The sequence below is a fragment of the Mesocricetus auratus genome, unplaced genomic scaffold (assembly GCF_017639785.1).
Source record: "Mesocricetus auratus isolate SY011 unplaced genomic scaffold, BCM_Maur_2.0 Super-Scaffold_100008, whole genome shotgun sequence".
NCBI lineage: Eukaryota > Metazoa > Chordata > Mammalia > Rodentia > Cricetidae > Mesocricetus > Mesocricetus auratus.
Window position 1 is genome coordinate 44,067,319 of NW_024429192.1, and position 21,792 is coordinate 44,089,110.

At 44.0% G+C, this 21,792-nt stretch overlaps 1 protein-coding gene across 1 annotated transcript; it reads right to left on the minus strand.

Moving 5' to 3' along the window:
- Window positions 1–1,264: 1,264 nt before the first annotated feature.
- On the minus strand, window positions 1,265–9,333 carry LOC101833336 (developmental pluripotency-associated protein 2). The gene is made up of 7 exons (XM_005074813.3): window positions 9,213–9,333; window positions 7,994–8,132; window positions 7,196–7,350; window positions 7,047–7,100; window positions 5,922–6,171; window positions 2,219–2,414; window positions 1,265–1,954 (listed from the first exon to the last, which is right to left on the minus strand). The coding sequence occupies exons 1-7, from the start codon at window positions 9,243–9,245 to the stop codon at window positions 1,870–1,872; spliced, it is 912 nt and encodes a 303-aa protein (XP_005074870.1). The 5' UTR covers window positions 9,246–9,333; the 3' UTR covers window positions 1,265–1,869.
- Between the last annotated feature and the right edge of the window lie 12,459 nt (window positions 9,334–21,792).

The following is a 21,792-nucleotide window of genomic DNA, read 5'->3' on the forward strand; positions in this document are numbered from 1 at the left end:
CTCACAACCATCTACAATTCAATCTGGTGCCCTCTTCTGGCATGCAGACATACATGGAGGTGGGATGTTGTATTCATAATAAATAAAATAAATCTTTAAAAAAAAGAAAAGACAAGTGATATTTCTAATGGTAAGTTAAATTACAATGAAAGGCCTTATAAGTCATGTTTCCTATAATAAATTTTTGAAACAGAGTTCACCACTTTTAATCATGTAAATTAGACTAAACTGAGGTTCCAGCTCATCACAGTTGGGAATGGCTACAAGCCAGAAGAAAAACGACAACAAATGCAAGAGGATGGAGGGAAATGTCAATCGGTACCATATGGAAGTCACTATGGAGGGTCCTTACACTAAAACCAATAACTACCTTTATAACTACCTTGTGACTCACATGTGCCACTTCTGAATACATACCAGAGGTACTTGCACATCTCTGTTTACTGTCACACTAATCACAACAGCTGGGGACGGAAACAGCCTAGAGGTCCAGCAAATGAAAGGACAAAGGAAATGAGGAACACAAACTGAAAGCTATGCTTGTGAATAAAACTGTGAAATGCTTCAGTGAGTAAAAGCACATTCTGCCAAGAATGAGCCTAAATTTGATCTCTAGTTCTTATGTTGTGGAAGGAGGAAACTGACTGTCCTAAGTTGTCCCTTTTACCTTTTCTCTCTCTCACATGCATCTCAGGTGGTGGGAGATTCCAGATTGCTAACACATTACTAGGCACATTGTTCAGAAAGGAGTCTGTGTGCACAATACATACAGGAGAGGGTCCTAGGCTGTCCAGTGCAAAAACTGGAGAGATGGCTCAGAGATTAAGAGTACTGGTTGCTTTTCCAGAGGACCTGGGTTCAATTCCCAACACCCACATTAAGTAAACTTCATAAAATAAAAAAAAAGGCTTGTGTAGCCCAAACTAAGTGTTGTCACGGTTGCTAAACTCTTCCCTGTGCTTGCCTGTCTCAAAGGGGAGAGCTGGCCCACTACCCACAGTAAGTACCTCTCAACTACCTCTAACTCTAGATTCAGGGGCTCCAACACTCTCTGGCCTCCATGGTACCTGTACATACATGCATACACACAACGCATATATTAATGAATACAAATACTTTGAATGCTTTCTTTTAACATGCTTGCTTGAGTGTCTTCTGGGGGCTCCAGAATACTTATATACACCCAACCACATTCTTCAGTATGTTCCCAACCCCCTTCTCCCCTTCTGAAACAGGATCTATATTCTCTGTATTCTCACTTTCATTATGTTTATTTTTGTTATTTTTATTATGTTATTTTTGTTGTATTATAATGCTGTATAAGTATACAGTGAACTGGACTGTTCAGGGAATAACAAGGAAAAGCATCTGCACACCTATAATACAGTTAGAACCCAGAAATTTAAGTCAATACAGAGGGCCAGTGGTGTAGTTCACAACTGACTAACTTTAATTTATGCTTTAAATTATGAGAAAAACACTCCTTGGTTTCTGAACCGTCACTGTGAGGAAACTTTCCGGTTCTCCAAAGTCCAATTCGGCACTTTCTGCAAATTAGGAGACAGAGTTGCTTGAACACAGGGATTTTTGTTATAAGACATCTTTGCACAGGGCGGTGGTGGTGCGTGCCTTCCTTTAGTCCCAGCACTCAGGAGGCAGAGGCAGGCGATCTCTGTGAGCTGAAGGTCAGCCTGGTCTATAAGAGCTAGTTCCAAGACAGCCTCCAAAGCCACAGAAACCATGTCTCTAACAACAACAAAAAAAGATATCTTTTTGTCCAAATTGTTCTCTGGACCCCGTGGAACAAGGCAGCATTGAGCAAGTCCAATGCAGGGGATGGATGTTCGGTTCCAAAACCTTGACATTGGTCTAAGGTGGCAAATTTGGAGGTAGAATTTTACGTTTCCTTGAAGAGCGTTTGTCTTTAGTAAAATTCCTCATCGTTCTCTTATTTCTGTAAGAGAAAAAAGTTAGAGGGCTGTAAAAAGTTGCTGGGGGGATAAAAGTCCAAGCTAGGTGTGGTGGCACACACCTTTAATCCCATCACTAAGGGGATGGCAGGCACATCTATGTGAGCTGAGGCCAGCTTGGTCTACAGAGTTAGTTCCAGAACAGGTTCCAAAACAGGGTGTTAGCTCTCTGGATTCTATTAGGTTATTCAGAAACTCAGTTAATATTTTTCCTGTTTCCCATGCCTAGAGAAATTCTTGGGGATTACCTTCTGACACATTCTGGACAGAGCATGTTATCTTCCACTCCTGGGTTTGGGAAAACACAGGCTGGTAGCAAAAAGAGGGGGATCATTCTTTGGGGACTGTCTGGAACCCAGGTATGACCAATGTTCATCTGCAGACAAACCCAGCCTGGTTCATCTGCAGGGAGCAGTCTGCCATGGACAACACACCATCTGAACCCTGTGGAATAGGAACAAGCAAATAGAAGGTCAAAACAATAATCCAAGACCTCTTTTGAATTTGCTATCTTATGGTCTGCTAAATATCTAATGCAGGGGCTGGAGAAATGGTTAAGAGCACTGGCTGCTCTTCCAGAGGTCCTGAGTTCAATTCCCAGTAACCACATGACCTGGTGCCCTCTTCTCTCATGCAGGTAGAACACTGAACACAATAAATAAATCTTGAAAACAAATTTGAATGCATTTCTGATAACTTATAAACTGTCAAAACTCTTATATGGTATGCACAGGGAAATTTAAGTATTAAAACAAAGGCCAGATGGTAGTGGTGCATGCCTTTAATCACAGCATTAGGGATGCAGAGACAGGTCAGGTCAGTTTCTGTGAGTTTGAGGCCAGCCTGGCTTATAGTGCCAGGATCGGCTCCAAGCTACAAAGAAACCCTGTCTTGAAAACAAAAACAAAAAGATGACAATCTTTGGTCTGGAGACATGGCTCAGTGGTTAAGAGCACTGGCTACACTTCCAGACAACCAGGGTTCAATTACCAGCACCCACATGGTAACTCACAACTGTCTAAAATTCCAGTTCCAGAGGACCCTCCCACAGACAAATGCGCACATATTAAAAAAAAAATTAAATGAGATGCATGGAAAACAGGCCAGATGATATTTTCTAACCAAATTGTCATCCAAAGGCATCTTAGTTACTTGCAGAATGCTTGATTTGTTTTAAGATTTTGCTAAATGGTTCACATATTAACAGTTATTAATACTTGTATTCTACTTTTATTTCTTTCTAATACTAGAGATTAAATCCAGGACCTCATGCATGTTAAAGACTTCTACCACTGAGCCAAGCTGCCCAAATCCTTGCTGTTCCTAAAGGGGAGGGAGCAACTATTTACTACTGAATTTCCTTTCCCACAATGAATCAACACAAGAATTCTCAATGGACGATGGTGGTGCATGCCAGCACTCACTTGGGAGGCAGTGGCAGCCGGGATCTTTGTGAGTTCCAGGCCAGCCTGGTCTATAGAGTGAGTTCTAGGACAGGCTCCAAAACAATACAGAGAAACCCTGTCTTGAAGGGAAAAAAAAAAACATGTATTCTCACACAGCCCACTTATCTTAACTGCATCGTACTGACTTAAAGGATCCATGACTGGTAAATCAGGAGGAATAAAATTCCATACACAAAATTGCCTCAATGCATACATGTGTACATATAGCCTGGAATAAACATAAACCAAGAAAGTAGAAGACCTCTAAAAGTCTGAAAGAAATTGGAGAAGATCCTAAAAGCTGTGACCCCCCCTACCCCCCCAACCATGACCTCATGATTGGAAAATAGTATTCTAAGGGTGGCTCTTACCAAAAGCAAACTAGAGATTCAATGTACTTCCCCAAATTTTCAATGTCATTCATTCTTCACAGACGGGAAAAAAAATTCGAAAAATCATGTGGGAGCACAAAAGGAACCTGGAGACCCAAATGCAAGCCTGAGCAACAACAACCAGTATTAACTCAGAAACATCTGATTCAGAAGATACACTATAGGGGGGGCTAGAGAGATTGCTCTAGCGGTTAAGAGCAATGACTGCTCTTCCAGAGGACACAGGTTCAATTCCCAGCACCCACATGCAGCTTACAACTGTCTGTAACTCTAGTTGCAGGGGATCTGATGCCTTCATCCCAATACATATAAAGGTTAAATAAATAATTTTTTATTATTATTATTTGGTTTTTCAAGACAGGGTTTCTCTGTATTGTTTTGGAGGCTGGCCTCGAACTCACAGAGATCCGCCTGCCTCTGCCTCCTGAGTGCTGGGATTAAAGGCGTGCACCACCAACGCCCAGCTTTGTAGAATATCTTTTTTTAAAAAAAGTTATTGCCTGGCGTTGGTGATGCACGCCTTTAATCCCAGCACTCTGGAGGCGTGCACCACCAACGCCCAGCTTTGTAGTGTATCTTTTTTAAAAAAGTTATTGCCTGGCGTTGGTGGTGCACGCCTTTAATTCCAGCACTCTGGAGGCAGAGGCAGGTGGATCTCTGAGTTCGAGGCCAGCCTGGTCTATAGAGCTTGAGTTTCCAGAACAGCCTGGATACACTAGAGTCAAGTTAACTAAGGTGGCATGGTCCTGTCATGTAATAGAAGACCCTGACATAACAAACCCAAGAAGCTACAGCCATAAATATGCATTGGGAAAGATCCTTTTTGCTTAATGGTCCCTGAAAACTCAGATGGTCACATGTAGAAAACCCACCTCTGTCACAAAAATAATCAACTCTAAAAATGGATGGAAGATTTTGTTAACACAAGACCTGACCCTAAAGGAGAAAAAAAAAAAGACTTTCAAAGACAGGAATAGGGAATAACTTTGAGTAGGACTCAAATACCAAAAATTGATAAATAGTATTCATGAAATTACAACAAAGACTGAAAAGACAGCCTCAGCCTACAGAACAAAAGAAAAATCTTTGCTAGCTGTACAGATATATATATATATATATATGCATACATACATACATGTATTTCTGAATATCTAGAATGTATTCTCTATTAGCCACTCACCTTTCTATTAAACAAGGTCTCCCTATGTAGCCTTATTGGCTCGGACCTCACTAGAGACTAGCCTGCCCAGTCTCCCATGTGCTAGGATTACAGGTATACACCACAAAGTTTTCCATGGTGATAGGGATGTAATTCAGGGCTTCACAGACACTGACTAAGGAGCTACCTTCTCAATCCCTAAAAATACTAGAAGGAAAGACAGACAAGCACGTTATTAGATTAAGTTTCCTTCAATGTCAAAACTCCCTATTTGGCAAAGAGTGTCTTTAATCCAAATAATACTTTTCTATTCATTGAGAGGAAAAGACCAAGTTCTATGTGAGTCAAAGTTATCATCTACACCAGTAGTTTTCAACCTGTGGGTCACGACCCCTTTGGCAGACCTCTATCTCCAAAAAGTATTTATTAAAGTAGAATCAATTGCAAGCTGGGCAGTGGTGGCACATGCCTTTAATTCCATCATTTGGGAGCCAGAGGCAGGCAGATCTGAGTTTGAGACCAGCCTGGTCTATAAGAGCTAGTTCCAGGACAGCCTCCAAATGTCCTGAAGGACCAAAAAAAAAAAAAAAATGCAGTTATGAAGTAATTAGCAGTGAAAATAACTTTATGGTCGGGGGAACCATAACCGGAGGAACTGTATTAGAAAACTATATTAAAAAGGGTCCCAGCATTAGGAAGGTTGAGAACTGATCTAGTTTTGCTTCATTGAAATGTAGTTTTTCTTTGATTATTATCCAGGTTGATCTCGATTGAACGCGCCTGGGAAGGATCACCTTGGACTGCTGACCCAACAGCCTCCACCTCCCACAGGCTGGGATCACATGTATGCACCACCCTACCTGGCTCATCTTCAAACTGTTAGGTTATAGTCCTCACATTGATGTTAACTAGGAGCTTCTAAAGAGTACAAGTCACACCTTGCTGCTGATCTTACCGGGGGCTGGTAGCAGAAAGGTCTTTCCATTGGAGGGAAGAGGCTGCCGATTCGCAGACATAGGCAGACCTGCTCTCGTTACAATTCTTCCCCAGGAGGCAAAGGCAGACTCCCTTTCTGAGGTTAAAACCTCCACAATGGCATTCTCCTCCTCCTCTCTCTCTCTCTTCAGGTTTTGAGGCATAGGTTCTTTTTTGGCCTTCTTGGATTTTGGCTTCATTTTCGCCTCAAGGGGTGTTTGTGGAATATGCTGAAAATGAAATTCAACAGTATTCAAAAAATGCTCTTGCAAAAAGGACTCGTTAGACCAGTTTCACACACTGGCTTAAGCAAGTACAATTTTAAAACACTACTGTCCACAGTGTTGGTTCAACAGGGAAAAAAATTGGTAGTTAGAACTAGCCCCACTCAGTACCTCAGAGATTGGTCTGTCCCTGCCTCCCTAGTGCTGAGATCAAAGGTGTGTGCCAGCAGCCCAGCCTTTTTGGTTTTGCTCAGTCTCACCCTGTTGCCCAGGCTGGCTTTGAACTTGTTGCCCACCCTCCTGCCCTCATCTTCCCAGTTCAGTTCTGGGATCCTAGTTGCGTCACACCCACACTACATAGTACCCAGTTTCCAAAACGAAAGTCACAGTAAGGCGGGAGGTTGCTGTGTAGTGGACAGAGGACTTAGGTGCTTCTAAACACATTGACTACAATGACTACATTCAAAGCAGTAAATCATAGAGCCTAGAGGTGCAGGCCTGCAATCCCAACTGTTGGTGCCTGTAATCCCGGCACTTGGGAAGTTACAGGCAGGACTCAGAGCTCAGTATCTCCTTAGCTACACACATTGGGCTGTAGCAGGGCAGCCTAAGACCCTTGAGAGACCTTATCTATTAGATGCGGTGGCACACGTCCTGAATTTCAGCAGGTGGATCCCGGCCGTCAAACAAACAAAAAAAAACCCAAAAACCCCCACATAAAAATAAATAGAAAAAAAGGGGGTGGGGAAGGTTGAGTTCCAGCTACACATTTGGTCCCTCAGATATCAGTGACCTGGACTTAGAGGATGGTTACCTAAGAGAAATTTTAGTGAGCGCACGGGGAGGGTCCACCCCCACTCTATCATGATATCACTACTTACACATTTTTGTTCTGAAAACGCATTCTTCTGAAGTCTCTCGTAGACTTCAACCTTCTAAAGAAATTAAGAGAAAAGAATTAAAACCTGACCAAGCTCCACACACTTAGTCCACACAGTGTAGAATCCCGGTGGGGGTGGGGGGCACTAACCTTGCCATCGGTACTTAAGTTACGCAATCGACACCATTCCCGAAGAGTGTTCCGGGACACCTCAGTGATAGGAGGAAGCATATCGGGCAGGGATGGGTAGGGCTTTAGCTCCGATGCTGAGGGTTTGACATCCTCAGAAGGTACCATAGGGGGAACTTAGAGACAAAGCAAAAACTGTTTAATACCAGCCGATTGCTCACAAACCAGTTTGTACATAAAGCTGCCTTTTTTTCTTCCAGTTACAAAAGAGGAATTGACTTCAAGATCACACACTCTTTACACACCCCTTAAAATAGGTGACTTGGGACAGCAACTCACACTTACAGTCTAAGTTCTATGCTCTTTTAAAATTGTGTATGTGCCCAGTGTGCATTCTAGACAGCTGAGTTTTGTTTTTTTTGTTTTTTATGAGACAGGGTTTCTGAGTAGCCCAGGCTGTCCTGGAACTTTCTATGTAAACCAGGTTGGCCTCAAACTCAGATCTAGCTGCCTGCCTGTCTCCCAAGCACTGGGATTAAAGGTGTGTGCTACCACACCTCACCTAAGGCAGCAAATAGGGCTTAGCAACTGAGGTACGTGAAGTTTTCTTATGGGGAATTACAGTGAGGTTTAAGGAACTGTGTGGTGTATGCAACCTGCCTGGCCTGGTAATTCAGGCCTTTAATCCTTAAGGCCAGGACCAAGGAGGCAGAAGTGGGGGTTTTCTGAATTTGAGGCAGTGCAGTGAAAAATTTAGTCGGACAAAATGAAGTCTACGTCTCTTGGCTTTCTGGAAACCCATCTCACACGTGACAATACCTGGTGGCCTGTGGACTATGGTTGACGAAACCGATTCTGTTGGTACTTGTGCTGGTACTTGTGGGGTGATCGCTTCTTCCTCAGTAAACGGGACCAGCGTTAAAATGATCTCTTCTTCATCAAATTCTTCTTTAAAAGGCTTAAGCAAAGAGAAGCAGTGAGGGTTTCTGTTTCTTTTCAAGGCAAGCTTAATGAACTCATTATTCCCTGTCTGTTTTTTAGTGTTTGTTAGCAAAGCAAGATGCCTGGAATTTAGAAGAACTTTCTATAGAAGTTAAATAATCTCAGTTGCCCTGTTTTGCCAAGCGATATACCCAGTCTCAGAAAAGCAATGAACTAAGACTGCAGTAGTGACACCTCCTTGAGGAAATTCTGAACATTCTACAGAATTCTGCCATGTCCCTCCCCTTCTATTGAAATCTCACCTTTACTTGAATTACTGAGTTTTACATTTGAATAGCACCTTTCAAAGTACTGCAGATGCAGATTTCATTTTGTTACAAAACAGAAACAAAACAAGGACAAAAAAAGAAAGAAAGAAACAACAGTGGCTCGTGTCTTTAATCTTAACACTTGGGAGGCAGAAATAGGCAGATCTCTAAATTTGAGGCCACCCTGGTCCCTGGTCTACAGAGAGTTTGGACTACACAGATACCTTGTCTTGAAAAACAAAAAGCAACAACAAAACAAAAAGATGGACATCACCCCACTCTGGCAACTAAGCCTAAAAACAGCGGTGAGTTGGCCTGACCAGTTCTATCTCCTAGCTTGGTACAGTGGTCCCTATCTGGCCCCAGGATCACTCAGGCCTAGACGGGAAACCCACCTGCATTCCGGGTCCCAGGAAGTGCTTACTTCTCATTAGAAAAGAGAATGGCCACCGAAATGTGTATGTTTTTAAAGTATAAGTTATCAAAAATTTTTTATCAAATTTCCTCTTAAAATTGCCCTTTCCTCGAGATTTAGCTCAGTTAAAAACACTCCTTATCTGAGACAAATTTACAGGCTACTATTTCATCCAGGAAACAGTTTCATTTTTACTCCCAGGAAATACATAGTATCGAGCATGTGGGAAAAAAGTAACAAGCAAAGAGGATTCCAAGATGGAGGCTTTGAACCCGAATTGCTTCCTCCCCCAAGCCGGAACCAAGGCCGAGACCTAGAAAGACTGTGAAAAGAACTCTGAGAGAAAACTAATCGTCATAAAAAGAAAAGTTACCTTCTCTTGGGCGTCCCGGCTGGAAAGTGCCATTTTTGCGCAAGCTTCAAGAAGACAAAAGGAACACAGGTAAGGATTTCTGTAGCTCCCTACTGCTAACCTGAAGGTTCATTTACAGGTAAATGTCCCCTCCTACTTCCTGTCGCCCAACTGGGCTCTTTCCCCTCCTCCTCTCTCCACCTGGTCCTTTTTTTTTTTTTTTTTTGTCAGTTCTACTACTGAGTTGAGCTGCTAGTACATAGCTCAATTAAGAAGTAAATCTAGCAGGCGTTGGTGACACAGGCCTTTAATCCCAGCCCTCAGGAGGCAGAGACAGGCAGATCTCTGGGAGTTCAAGGCCAGCCGGGATCAGAGAGTGAATTATACGACAGCCTCCAAAGCTACAGAGAAACCCTGTGCTGAAAAACCAAAAATAAATCAATATAAATAAGTAAATCCAAAGCCCAGACCCCACCCCCTTTTTACAAATTTGGGTTTTTGGTTGGGTGTTGGTGCCACACTCCTTGAATCCCATCTCTTAGAAGGCAGAGGCAGGTGAATCTCAGTGAGTTCCAGGACAGCCAGGACTATAGTGCAGAGAAATCCAGTCTGTAAAAAAAAAAAAAAAAAGACAAAACAAACAAACACTGCTGGAGAGACTGAGCCAGGAAAATGTTCAGTTTCACTCAGTCCGGGCTACTGAAGGAAACCCTAGAACAGCCCCCCCATACTTAATCCTTAATTTATTAAGAAATCATAAGTAAATCTAAATTAAGAAACCCTACCTATCGCCTGACTCACTCCTTTCGGGGAGTGTCCCAGGAATCTGTATTTCCAAGATCCCTTCAAGAGCGTCTTCTGTTGACACTGCCCAAAGCAAACTTTGCCAGAACGGGCCTTGCATATAGGCCCAGGAGAGCCGAACCTCCTTGCCCCTCCCTTGTGGGACAGAAACTGAATAATGTCCAGAGGGTTAGGGACAGTCAAAGACTCCTCCTTCCCATGTCCTGAGGTGGGTGAGACAAGGACTGCTGCTGTCCTTATTTTGTCAATTGATTTGCCTCAACTTTACAAGTACCGGGATTACTGGAAGGAGCAACTATGTCAATTTTTATATTTGTTTCCTTTTGTTTATTTTTCTAAACACCCTTTTTTGTTGTTGTTTTGTTTTTGAGACGAGCCTCATGTAGCCCAGGCCGCTCAGCTTGCTAGATTGACAGATTTACCCAGAAGTCCTGATCATCTAGCCTCCACTTGCTAAGTGTTATGATTAGAATCATGTACCTTGGAGCCTGGCTGAGGGGCTGTAGAGACGACTTGGTGGTTAAGAGCACTTACATTGGGCTTCAATTCTCCCCAGCCACACGGTGGCTCACAACTGTCCAATATCAAATTCTGTCCCAGGGAATCCAACACCCTCTTCTAGCCTCCTGTGACACCAGGCACAGACAGAATACCCATACAAGTATGGCAAATAAATCACAAAATCTCTTTGAATCAGAATCCAAATAAGGGCTGTGTACTGTGATTTTGTTCTTGTTTGCTCTTTGAGACAGGGCTTTTCTGTATAGCTATGGAGCCTGTCCTGGAACTCACTCTCTAGATGAGGCTGGCCTTGAACTCACAGAGATGGACCTGCCTCTACCTCCTGAGTGCTGAGATTAAAGGCATGCACCACCACTGCCTTCTACGTTCAGGGAAATGTCATGTCTCTCCCCTCTTTCCACAGAGCTGAGATGGAAGTGAAATGCTCCATTTGCCCCCATTCCAAAAGATGATGAAGTTCGGATTGGCCCAGGATAGTACAAAGGCCAGCAGATTAGTGAAGTGCTCCAGATGTACAAGAAGCAAATATGTCTTCTACATGGAAGGAGTATAGAGGAAAAAAAAGACTAATAACACAACTGTCCTTGCGGTCGATCACCCACCCAGCAAGTTGGATAGCACCAGGCTGCAGCTGACAAAGAAAAAAAAAGGAAAGAATCCTGGAAAGGAAAGCCGAGTCTAGACTTGAAGAAACACAGGGCAAATGTGGGAAGAAATGATTGAGAAGATTTGGGAATAGAGGAATCTCATACACAACTTCATTAAAGACTAAATAAAAAACAGCCAGGTGATGGTGGTGCACGCCTTTAATTCCAGCACTCTTGAGGCAGAGGCAGGCAGATCTCTGTGAGTTCGATACCAGCCTGGTCTACAAACACTCGTTCCTAGACAGGTTCCAAAGCTACACAGGGAAACCCTTTCTTGGAAAACAAAACAAAACAAAAAGACTAAGTTAAAACAAACATTAAAATAATAATAATAATAATAATAATAATAATAATAATAATAATAATAATAATCCAGGGCTAGATAAATGGCTCAGTGGTTAAGAACACTGATTGCTCTTCCAGAGGACACAGGTTCTATTCCCAGTACCCAAGTGACAGCTAAGAACTAACTGTAACTCCAAGATCTGACACTCTCACACAGACATACATGCAGGCAAGCACATAAAATAAGAATAAATAAATTTTAAAAATGAAAGGGAGAATCCACCAGTGGTGGTGGTGGTAGCCTACACCTTCAATCCCAGCACTTTGGAGGCAGAGACAAGAGGATCTCTGAGAGGCCAGCCTGATCCACAAGGTGAATTCCAGGATAGGCAGGGCTACATAGAGAATCCTTGTTGCAAACAACAAAACAGCAACAAAAAGAATCCTATCCTCTGTGGAAGGTGGGGTGGGGGGTTAGGGCAGGGGTGGTGGTGTCTCAGTGTGTATCCCTGCCTGGCCTGGTGCTTGACATGTAGACCAGGCTGGCCTCAAGCTCTCATAGTTCCATCTGCCTCCATGTCTGCACTACTGGATGTTGGGATTAAAGGGAAGAGTCAAGTCCAGCCAAGGAGAACCCTCCTAAACTAGGTAGGGTAGCTCAGGGCTTTAGTCCCACCACTCAAGAGGCAAAGGTTGGAGGTAGCAGCACATTCAAGGCCAAAATGGTCTGTCCAGTGACTTTATAGGAGCCAGGGCAACATAAGAGCCTCTTTCAAACACACCTCCATATCCTTCCCCCGAAAGTAAGGTCAGATTCAGGGCTAGGAATGTAAGACTTGTAGAGTGCTTGCCTTGAAGTAAAGGGTTTTTGTTTTTTCAAAACAGGTCTTTTTTTTTTTTTTTTGGTTTTTCGAGACAGGGTTTCTCTGTGGCTTTGGAGGTTGTCCTGGAACTAGCTCTTGTAGACCAGGCTGGCCTCGAACTCACAGAGATCCGCCTGCCTCTGCCTCCCGAGTGCTGGGATTAAAGGCGTGTGCCACCACCACCCAGCTTTGAAATAAAATCTTGAGTGTGGTTCCTAGCATAACAACAACAATAATATAATAAAAGTGGGCATGGTGTTGTACATCTATAATTCCAGTAACTGGGAGCTCTACATAGCAAATTCCAGGCCAGGCAAGATTACATAGGGAGACCTGTCTCAAAGAAACAATATATCGAGTTCTTGGGCTAGGGTTGTAGTTCAGTGGTACAGTGCATGCCAGCAGGTACAGGGTTGCAAGCTGAATTCTCAGCATCAAAAAAAGAAAAAAAAAAGGGCCGGGCGTTGGTGGCACACGCCTTTAATCCCAGCACTCGGGAGGCAGAGGCAGGCGGATCTCTGTGAGTTCCAGACCAGCCTGGACTACCAAGCGAGTTCCAGGACAACATCCAAAGCCACAGAGAAACCCTGTCTTGAAACCCCCCCCCAAAAAAAACAAAAAAAAAAGGAAAAAAAAAAAGGAAAAAAAAGAGGAGGAGGAAGATGAAGGAGGAGGGGGGAAGGAAAGAAGGACAGAAGGGAGGGAGAGAAATGACCCATCCTCTATCCATACTTGGAGCTTTTCTCCAGGATGCTTCCTTTGAAACAGAATGGTCTGTTAAACAAACTAGAATAGAAAGATGAACTCATGCCTACTGGAAGTAGCTGAAGTTTGGTGTTAAGAATTCTTTAGATTGGTCTGGTACTATAGTCACCAGATATTTTCGGAGCATATGTGAGGTTCTGGCTTCAGTCCCCAGAACCTTGTAAACAGGCACGTTGGCTCAGTCCTGTAGTGGTAGAAGCCTGCTATCTCAGTACTTTAGAGGTTCAAGTATGAAGTTCAAAGTCATCCTCAGCTATGAAATCAGTTCTATGTCAACTTGGGCTAAATGTATTACACAAAAGTCTGTCACAAAACAACTGATTCTTGGACTACTCTGGGGACATAGCTTAGTTGTAGAGAAGGGGAGCCACCACCATCTCTAATGTATTCAACAGGTATTAAACACTTAAAATTTGCTTAAAATTGGCCATTTTTAGTGTTAATGCTTTTTTTGTTTGTTTATTTAGTTTTCCTTGTTTTTGTTCTTTTGAGACAGGGTTTCTCTGTGTAACAGCCCTGGCTGTCCTGGAACTCACTGTGTTGAAGAGGCAGGTCTTGAGGTCTTGAATTCAGAGATCCACCTGCCTTTGCCTCCAGGATGCTGGGATTAAAGGTGTGCAGTACCATCGTCCAGCAGCCATTTCTATCTTTTTGAGACAGGGTCTCATGGAGCTTGGGCTGCCTGGGAACTTACTATGTATCAGAGGCAGAGGATGGCCTACAACTTCTGCCTCCATCTCTCCTATGCTAGGTTGGTGTGTGCCGCCACATCCAATGTGTGCAGTGCAAGCCAGAGTCTCAGGGATGCTAGGGAGGTGCTCTAAACACTGAACTATGTTCCTCTTCCCCTTAACTTGATGTTGAACTACATCGCATCCTCTTGACTGCCTTTACCCACAAGGACCCCAGCCTCATGGTGACTCAAGGCCAGGGTCCTCTGGCTGCTGTTCAATCTTCCTGGTAGTTTTAGTCTCCTCGATTCCTAGTGGAGTGCCATAACCTGTCTTATGGCTGTGTTATTTCAGAGCCCCCCTATTCCCTAATGGATGTTATGGCCAGACATTGTGAATGCCTCGCCCATCATCATCATCGGAGAACATTCTCAGCTGTGCTCCACCCCTCTCCAGCACATTTCTTATAGGCCTTCTTAGTACCTCCTCTGTGAGGTTGTGCAAAAGAACATGGCTTGTCAGATGTGACATTGAGTACCATCTCTGTGTTTGTTGGGTTTTTTTTAATTGTTGTAGAGTCACTGTAACCAAGGTAACTCTTACAAAGAAAACATTTAATTGTGGGTGGCAACTCACAGGTTCAGACATTGTCTGTAATTACCAAGATGTGGAGTGTGTAGGCTGATGTGATGCAGGGTGTCTTGACCAGAGGCAGCAGGAAGATGACTGTCTGAAACTTGAGACCTCAAAACCTGAGTTCCCCCAGAGTGACACACTTCCTCCAACAACACAGGCCACACCGCCTAATAGTGCCATTCTCCCCCATTCTTTTTTTTTTTGAGACATGGTTTCTCTGTGGCTTTGGAGGCTGTCCTGGAACTAGCTCTTGTAGACCAGGCTGGCCTCGAACTCACAGAGATCCGCCTGCCTCTGCCTCCCGAGTGCTTGGGATTAAAGGCCTACGCCACCAATGCCTGGCTCTCCCCCATTCTTTGGGGGGGCATTTTCTTTCAAACCCCCTTAGTAATCTCCATCCCTCCAGGCCTATTTTCTTCAGCCTCATTATCCCGTCCTCTCTCCTTTGCCTTGGAAACTTGCATACTTTCTATGTGGATCAGCATTGGTTGTTGCTTTCTCTGGGTAAGAATCAACCTAGCCTTGAAATTGCCTCATTTCTGTCTCCTAGGATTCTCTCTTGGATGTTGTGTCTTGAGCCAGAAGAAACTGCCCGATGGAGTTAAATTCTTGTTGGTTCAGAACTGTGTTCAGAGATCAGCTGCCCTCCTGCTCTACTGGTGACTGTTCTAACTCCTGCCAGCTCATCCAACTAATGTCTGAAGGTCCTTTGAAGTACATTCTCCTTTCTCTTTTGCTCTCCCAGAACTTCCTCAGTTAGTTCCACAGGAATTTTGTTCTAAGATATTGAACTCATCCTGGAAGAGAACTTAGAAGAGTGAATGTTTGGGTGCCCACACTCTCTCAAGTGAGCTTGCTTGAAGTGTGCAGAAAGTCAGAGCATCATTAAATCACCCAAGCTAACCTGGAATGTAGTATAACCTGAGGTTCTTCCCAACCTCCAGAGTGGCAGGTGAGTGGCTGCACAGCAGGCCTGGGTCATGAGACCCAACTGAAAATTTTCTTTACTTATTTGCCTCTGCTATCTACCCATTGATGATTACTGTCAATCTTAACCCCACCCCACCATTTGTCAGTACCCAAGTCAACTTCTGTCCATTGAAGGCACTGCACACACGTGATACCCAGACATGCAGGTAATACACTTATACACATGCAATAAAAAGAAATAAAATCTCAAAACTTTTCATTTCCCTTTGTAATTTTCTTTTTAACTTTCTTTCTTACTTTTTGTTTTGTTTTTGTTTCCTTGTGTTTTCCAGACAGGGTTTCTCTGCATTGTTTTGGAGGCTGTCCTGGACTCATTCTGTAGACCAGACTGGCCTCAAACTCACAGAGATCTGCTTTTCCTACTACTGGGATTAAAGGTGTAGGCCACCAATGCCCGGCCTCCTTTAAAAAAATTTTTTTCTTTTTTTTTTTCTTTTTTCTTTTTTTTTGGTTTTTACGAGACAGGGTTTCTCTGTTTTGGAGGCTGTCGGTCCAGCCTGACCTCGAACTCACAGAGATCCGCCTGCCTCTGCCTCCCGAGTGCTGGGATTAAAGGCATGCGCCACCACCGCCCGGCCAAAAAAAAATTTTTTTTTTTCGAGACAGGGTTTCTCTGTGGCTTTGGAGGCTGTCCTGGAACTCTCTCTGTAGACCAGGCTGGTCTTGAACTCACAGAGATCTGCCTGCCTCTGCCTCCCGAGTGCTGGGATTAAAGGCGTGCGCCACCAACGCCCGGCTTCCTTTTAAATTTTTAATTACATTATTTTAGTTATTATTTGTGGTATAAATATATATAAATCCTAGTTCACCCTTTCTTCCTTCCTCCTGCTCCTTCCACCTTCTCCTCAGCCCATTACCCTTTTTATCCTCAGATAGTATAAGGCCTCTCATGGGGAGTCAAGGAAGTCTGTCCCATCACCAAATTGACACAGGACCAAGACCCTTTCCCTTGTGTCTAGGCTAGATATATTACTTTATATGTCTGATGTTTTGCCTGTTTCTGTGTGTAGGGAATGTGTGCCTGGGGCCATGGAGGTCAGAAGATGGTGTCCATTACCTGGAACTGGAGTTATAGATGGTTGTTAGCCTCTATATAGGTGCTGTGAACCAAACTCAGGTCTCCTGTAGGAGCAGAAGTGCTTTCAACCCATGAGTCAACTCACCACCCCTGATGTTTTTGATACAAGGTGTTGAAAAGTTTGTGCTCCTGGCTGGGCTCCTTTAATTCCAGCACTCAGGAGGCAGAGGCAGGCGGATCTCTGTGAGTTTGAGGCCAGCCTGTTCTACAGAGTGAGTTCCAGGACAGCCTCCAAAACAATACAGAGAAACCCTGTCTCAAAAAAAAAAAAAAGTTTCTGCATCCTGATAAGCCTCTCCAACAATGCAGCAATCAAAATCAGACCAAATCAAACTGAATTAGAAAAAGTCCACGTTCACGTTTAATGGATACAGCACTCCTGGATGGTTTTTCACCCACCCAGAGAGGGGATGAGAAAGAAAGACCAAAAAACCACTAGTCTATCTTTTGGGAGGCAGTTTAAATACCCTGTGGGAGTGGTCTTGAGCATCTCTGGGAGAGTGGCCATCATTTGACAGGCTTTCTGAGATGCAGCAGGGTTTGGAGCGAGATTGGGAGGGGGCTTGGGTAGAATTTCCACTGAACATCCTAGACTCTTTGGGTATATGGGTGCCAGGGTCTGGGGTGAAGCTTCCACCATAACAGGTTTCATATAGCCCAGGCTAGACTCAAGCTCTTTAGGTAGCTGAACTTCTAATACCCTTTGTAAATGCTAGGATTACAGGTCACAAAATTCAAACACCACGCTTGCTAAGCAGTTTAAAAAGTGATTTGTGAGACTTTATCCCCCTCTGCATTCTAAACCATAACTGCAAAGTGACCAGCTCTAGCTGGGCATGCCTCCAGCTCCTGTCACATGATTTCTTCATGTGATAGACTGTAGTCTTGAACTGTGTACCAAAATGAACTCCTTCTTCCTGGAGTTGCTTTGCCAGGATGGAGTGGTTATTATCTGAAAGGAACTTCGGAATGAAAAGAACACTCTGGACCTTTCTATTTTCTCTAGAGACATTTCTCATGGGAACATCAAATCAATCAACTTTATTTATTTTGGTTTTTCGAGACAGGGTTTCTCTGTATTGTTTTGGAGGCTGTCCTGGAACTCGCTTTGTAGACCAGGATGGCCTTGAACTCACAGAGATCCGCCTGCCTCTGCCTCCCGAGTGCTGGGATTAAAGGCGTGCGCCACCAACGCCCAGCTCAATCAAATTTAGGGCTTAAAATATTCAGTATGTGAATCCCAGCACTTGGGAGGCAGAGACAGGCTGATCTCTGTGAGTTCGAGGCCAGCCTGGTCTACAGAGCTAGTTCCAGGACAGTCTCCAAAACAATACAGAGAAACCCTGTCTCGAAAAACCAAAAAAAAAAAAAAAAAAAAAAAATTCAGTATGAATGACAAACTGTGACTCCAAATAATCCCTCTGTAGGAAGGAACCTTCAAATCAACTCTGAAAGCATAGGACTTTTCTCAGACTGGAGGGGGTGTGTTCAAATCAGGTTTTGTGGTCTTTCTCTGACTTTCAGAGTTCCCTTTCTTACTCAAATGTGAAAGAAACAACTAAAGGCCAAAGAGTCTTTAAACTCTAGGGTGTTAAGCTCAATGGGTGATGCAGTAGAAGGACTGGATGCTTAAAAAACTATGCTTGATGGGTGGAGATTATTCTGTGATGAAAAGCTCTTCCCTTCTTGCTTATGACCCGGATGGATTCCACTCCCACCTCCCCCACAACATCTCCTTACAATCTGTAACTCCAGTTCCAGATAAGACAACACTGCCTTCTGGAGACATGAGGTAAGGCTCAACTAGGAAGCAGAGGCAGGTGGATCTCTGTGAGTTTGAGGCCAGCCTGATCTAGAGAAGGATAATTCCAGGACAGCCAAGGCTACACAGAGAAACCCTGTCTGGAGGAGAGAGAGAACAAAACACTACAAATTGCTAGAAGGCTAGTTATGTACCTCTGAGGGTACTGTTCATGTCACATGTACGATACCCTGGTTTCAAGCCACAACACTAAATAAATTGGTCATAGTGACCTACACCTAGTATAACCCCCGTATTTGAGGTAGAGACAAGATTTGAACTTCTGCTACTGGCTCCTATTCAACTTTTTTTTTTTGTCTTTGCCTATCTTTGCCTGTGGGGACTGGCTCTCAAGCAGATGAAGGGACACCAGCACTCTAGGCATCTGGATCTTAGCCAGAGTCATCTCTCTAGTCTAAGATTCTAAGATTTTAATACTGCTCTCTCTCTCTCTCCCTTTCTTCTCTTTCTCCCCTCCTACCATACTCTCTTTTGTTTTTTTTTTTCAAGACAGGATTTCTCTGTAGCTTTGGAGGCTGTCCTGGAACTCACAGAGATAAGCCTGTCTCTGCTCCCAAACATTGGGGATTAAAGGCTTGTGCCACCACAGTCCAGTTTAATATGATTTCCAAGTAATTTACAATTTTTATCCTTTGGTAGTTCGCTTGTTGTGAGTAGCAAGCATTTGCAGTTATTTTCAGTGCTGGGAAATGAACAAACACCTACCGAGCATCAATTACAGAACAGACCTCTGTTCTAGGAGACTGTGATATGAGACTCGGGGAGTGAAGTGCTTGCCCTACATACACAAGGCTGTGGATTCCATCCTTAGAGCCATGGGAAAAGGCAAAGCTTCAGGTGAAAGAGTGCACAGATGCAGGCAGGAGAATCGGACCTCAAGGCCATTCTCCCCGATTACAGACCTTATCTCAGACAGACAAGACTGTGCTTGGGGAAGTCACTGTAGAACATTTCATCTCTACATTATAGAGGAAGAAGGCAAACAATAGCCTTCAGCAGTACAAAGAGCCAAGGAGATGCAGCTGCAAGGTTGGTGTGAGACACAGCTGGGAAAAAAGTGTGAAGCGGGGCTGTTTTGGGGTTCCAGGCCTTCACTGGAATTCCAGTCAAAATTGTCAGGCTTGCATGATAAAACACTTTTCCCACTGAGCCATCTCCAAGGTCTGTACTCTGAAAGAAGTTGATCAAGTTGACATCTGGAAGAAAGAATCTGGAAAGGAAAAGATAGGGTTCTGCAGAGGGAGGATTCGGGCTGAGTAAGAAATGCAAGGGCGGGGTTGCTGGAGGGCACGCTGGAGCCAAGAGCAGAGAGGGTCAGTGTAAGAAGTCTAACTTCGTCGGGCGTCCCAGCACTCGGGAGGCAGAGGCAGGCGGATCTCTGTGAGTTCGAGGCCAGCCTGGTCTACAGAGTGAGTTCCAGGACAGCCTCCAAAGCCACAGAAAAAAAAAAAAAAAGAAGTCTAACTTCAGCAGGGCATTGGTGCAGTGCACCATTTATCCCAGCAATATGGAGGCACAGGCAGACCGATTTCTGTGAGTTTGAGGCCACCCTGTTCCCCAGAGCATGTTCCAGGTCGGCCTCCAAAGCAACACAGAAACCCTGTCTATAAAATTAAAAAAAAAATCAAACAAAAAAACCCTTTAGCGCCGGGCATTGGTGGCGCACGCCTTTAATCCCAGCACTTGGGAGGCAGAAGCAGGCGGATCTCTGTGAGTTCGAGGCCAGCCTGGTCTACAGAGTTCCAGGACAGCCTCCAAAACAATACAGAGAAACCCTGTCTTGAAAAACCAAAAAAAAAAAAAAAAAAAACAAACAAAAACCCTTTAGCTTCTCCTCAGAATGACACAACCTATAGGAATTGCATATAGTCATGACCTGACTTCATTTCCAAGCAATGTTTTCATACATCCAATTGGGTATTTTCCCAATCCTCACAGATGCAGTGGCACAGCCTTTAGTCCCAGCACTTGGGAGGCAGAGGCAGGATGTCTGAGTTTGAGGTCAGCCTGGTCTACAGGCTGAGTTCTAGGTCAGCCAGTGCTACCCAGAGAAACCATCTCTACCACCCCCAACAAAAAAGTCTAATGTATTAGTTGATACACCTCTAAGTAACTTGTACTCCCCATCAGCCAATTGCTAATATTAGTGCTTTTATTTAAAAAATTTCTCAAATTCTGCAGTATATATATGCAGAGATCATTTTGAGACAGGTTTTCTGTAAGTAATCCTTGCTGTCCTGGAAGTTGATATGTAGACCAGGCTGGCCTGAAATCCAGAAATGTTGAAACCCCCAATGCATGTGTGACATCGGAAGTAGCCACTGAAAAGAACCCGAGATTGATTCTTTCCTTCTACCTAACGGGTCTTGGGTGACAATTCAGGTAGTTAGGCCTTGGCGACAGGTGCTTTACCTGATAAACCACCTCAATATTAATATTTTAAAATGTTTTCTGCCTTATATACATTCTCTATAACCATGCTGAGGAAGACTTTGAATTTGGTACTCCTGCCTTTGCCTCCTTATTTCTGGGATTACAGGTGAGGGACACTGCAGTCCTGTTATTGAGCATTGCGCCAGCACACAGGGCTTCATGCATGCTAGACAGCACTTCAGAGGGATTACATCCTGAGCTCCTTTCCCCAGTACCCTTCTGACTGGAAAAATAAATCATTAAACAGCTTTAGAGCTGGGTTATGACAGATCACTCTTACAATCCCAGCCTTGTGGAAGTCAGAAAGGCTGCTGCCGAGTTTTGGGTGGCCTGAGCTACAAAAAAACCAAGGATACAGTAAGACCACCTCAAAACAAAGGGAAAAGGAGTGTGTGAGCTCGAGATGGTCCAATGGTTAGAGTGCACGATGCTTTTCCAGGCCACCCGTTTGTTTTCAGTCCCCATGTTGGGCAGTTCACAGATACCTGTGTAACTCCAGCTCTTTCGACTTCTCTGGGCACCCCTGGTCTACAGAGCGAGTTGCAGGACAAGTCCCAAAGGTACAGAGAAACCCTGTTTTGAAGGACTCCCTGAAGACAGGGTAAACAAGCTATTCGAATGGTGTAACTGTTACTAACCTATTTAGGAAATTGGAGCACACTTAAGAATGTCACAAAACCAGGGAGCCTACTAGGCTCATCCAGTAATTGCTGACTACAGGTATAATTAGGACTGATTGCTTCTTCAACATTAAATTCATATCTTTTCTTTTGCAAAGCAATTATCAGTAATAACTGTATTTCCCATTGCATTACTTCAGTGACACATTTTTTGGGGGGTCTTTCGAGACAGGATTTCTCTGTATTGGTTTGGAGGTTTTCCTGGAACTGACTCTGTAGACCAGGTTGGCTTTGAACTCACAGAGATCTGCCTGCCTCTGCCTCCCGAGTGCTGGAATTAAAGGAGTGCGCCACCAATGCCAGGCTACACATTTTTAATTGTTTGTAGCACTTTGCTCAAAGTGACTTGTGGGTGGGGGCAGGTAGGTGGTTAGTGGTACTGTGGATTGAATCTGTGGTCTCACG

Coding starts and splice junctions, on each gene's coding strand:
- LOC101833336 (XM_005074813.3), bottom strand. CDS start 9,245: ATGGCACTTTCCAGCCGGGACGCCCAAGAGAAG. Junction 8,133..9,212: donor GCCGGGACGCCCAAGAGAAG/GTAACTTTTCTT, acceptor TCTTTGCTTAAG/CCTTTTAAAGAAGAATTTGA. Junction 6,172..7,046: donor CGTTTTCAGAACAAAAATGT/GTAAGTAGTGAT, acceptor TTTCATTTTCAG/CATATTCCACAAACACCCCT.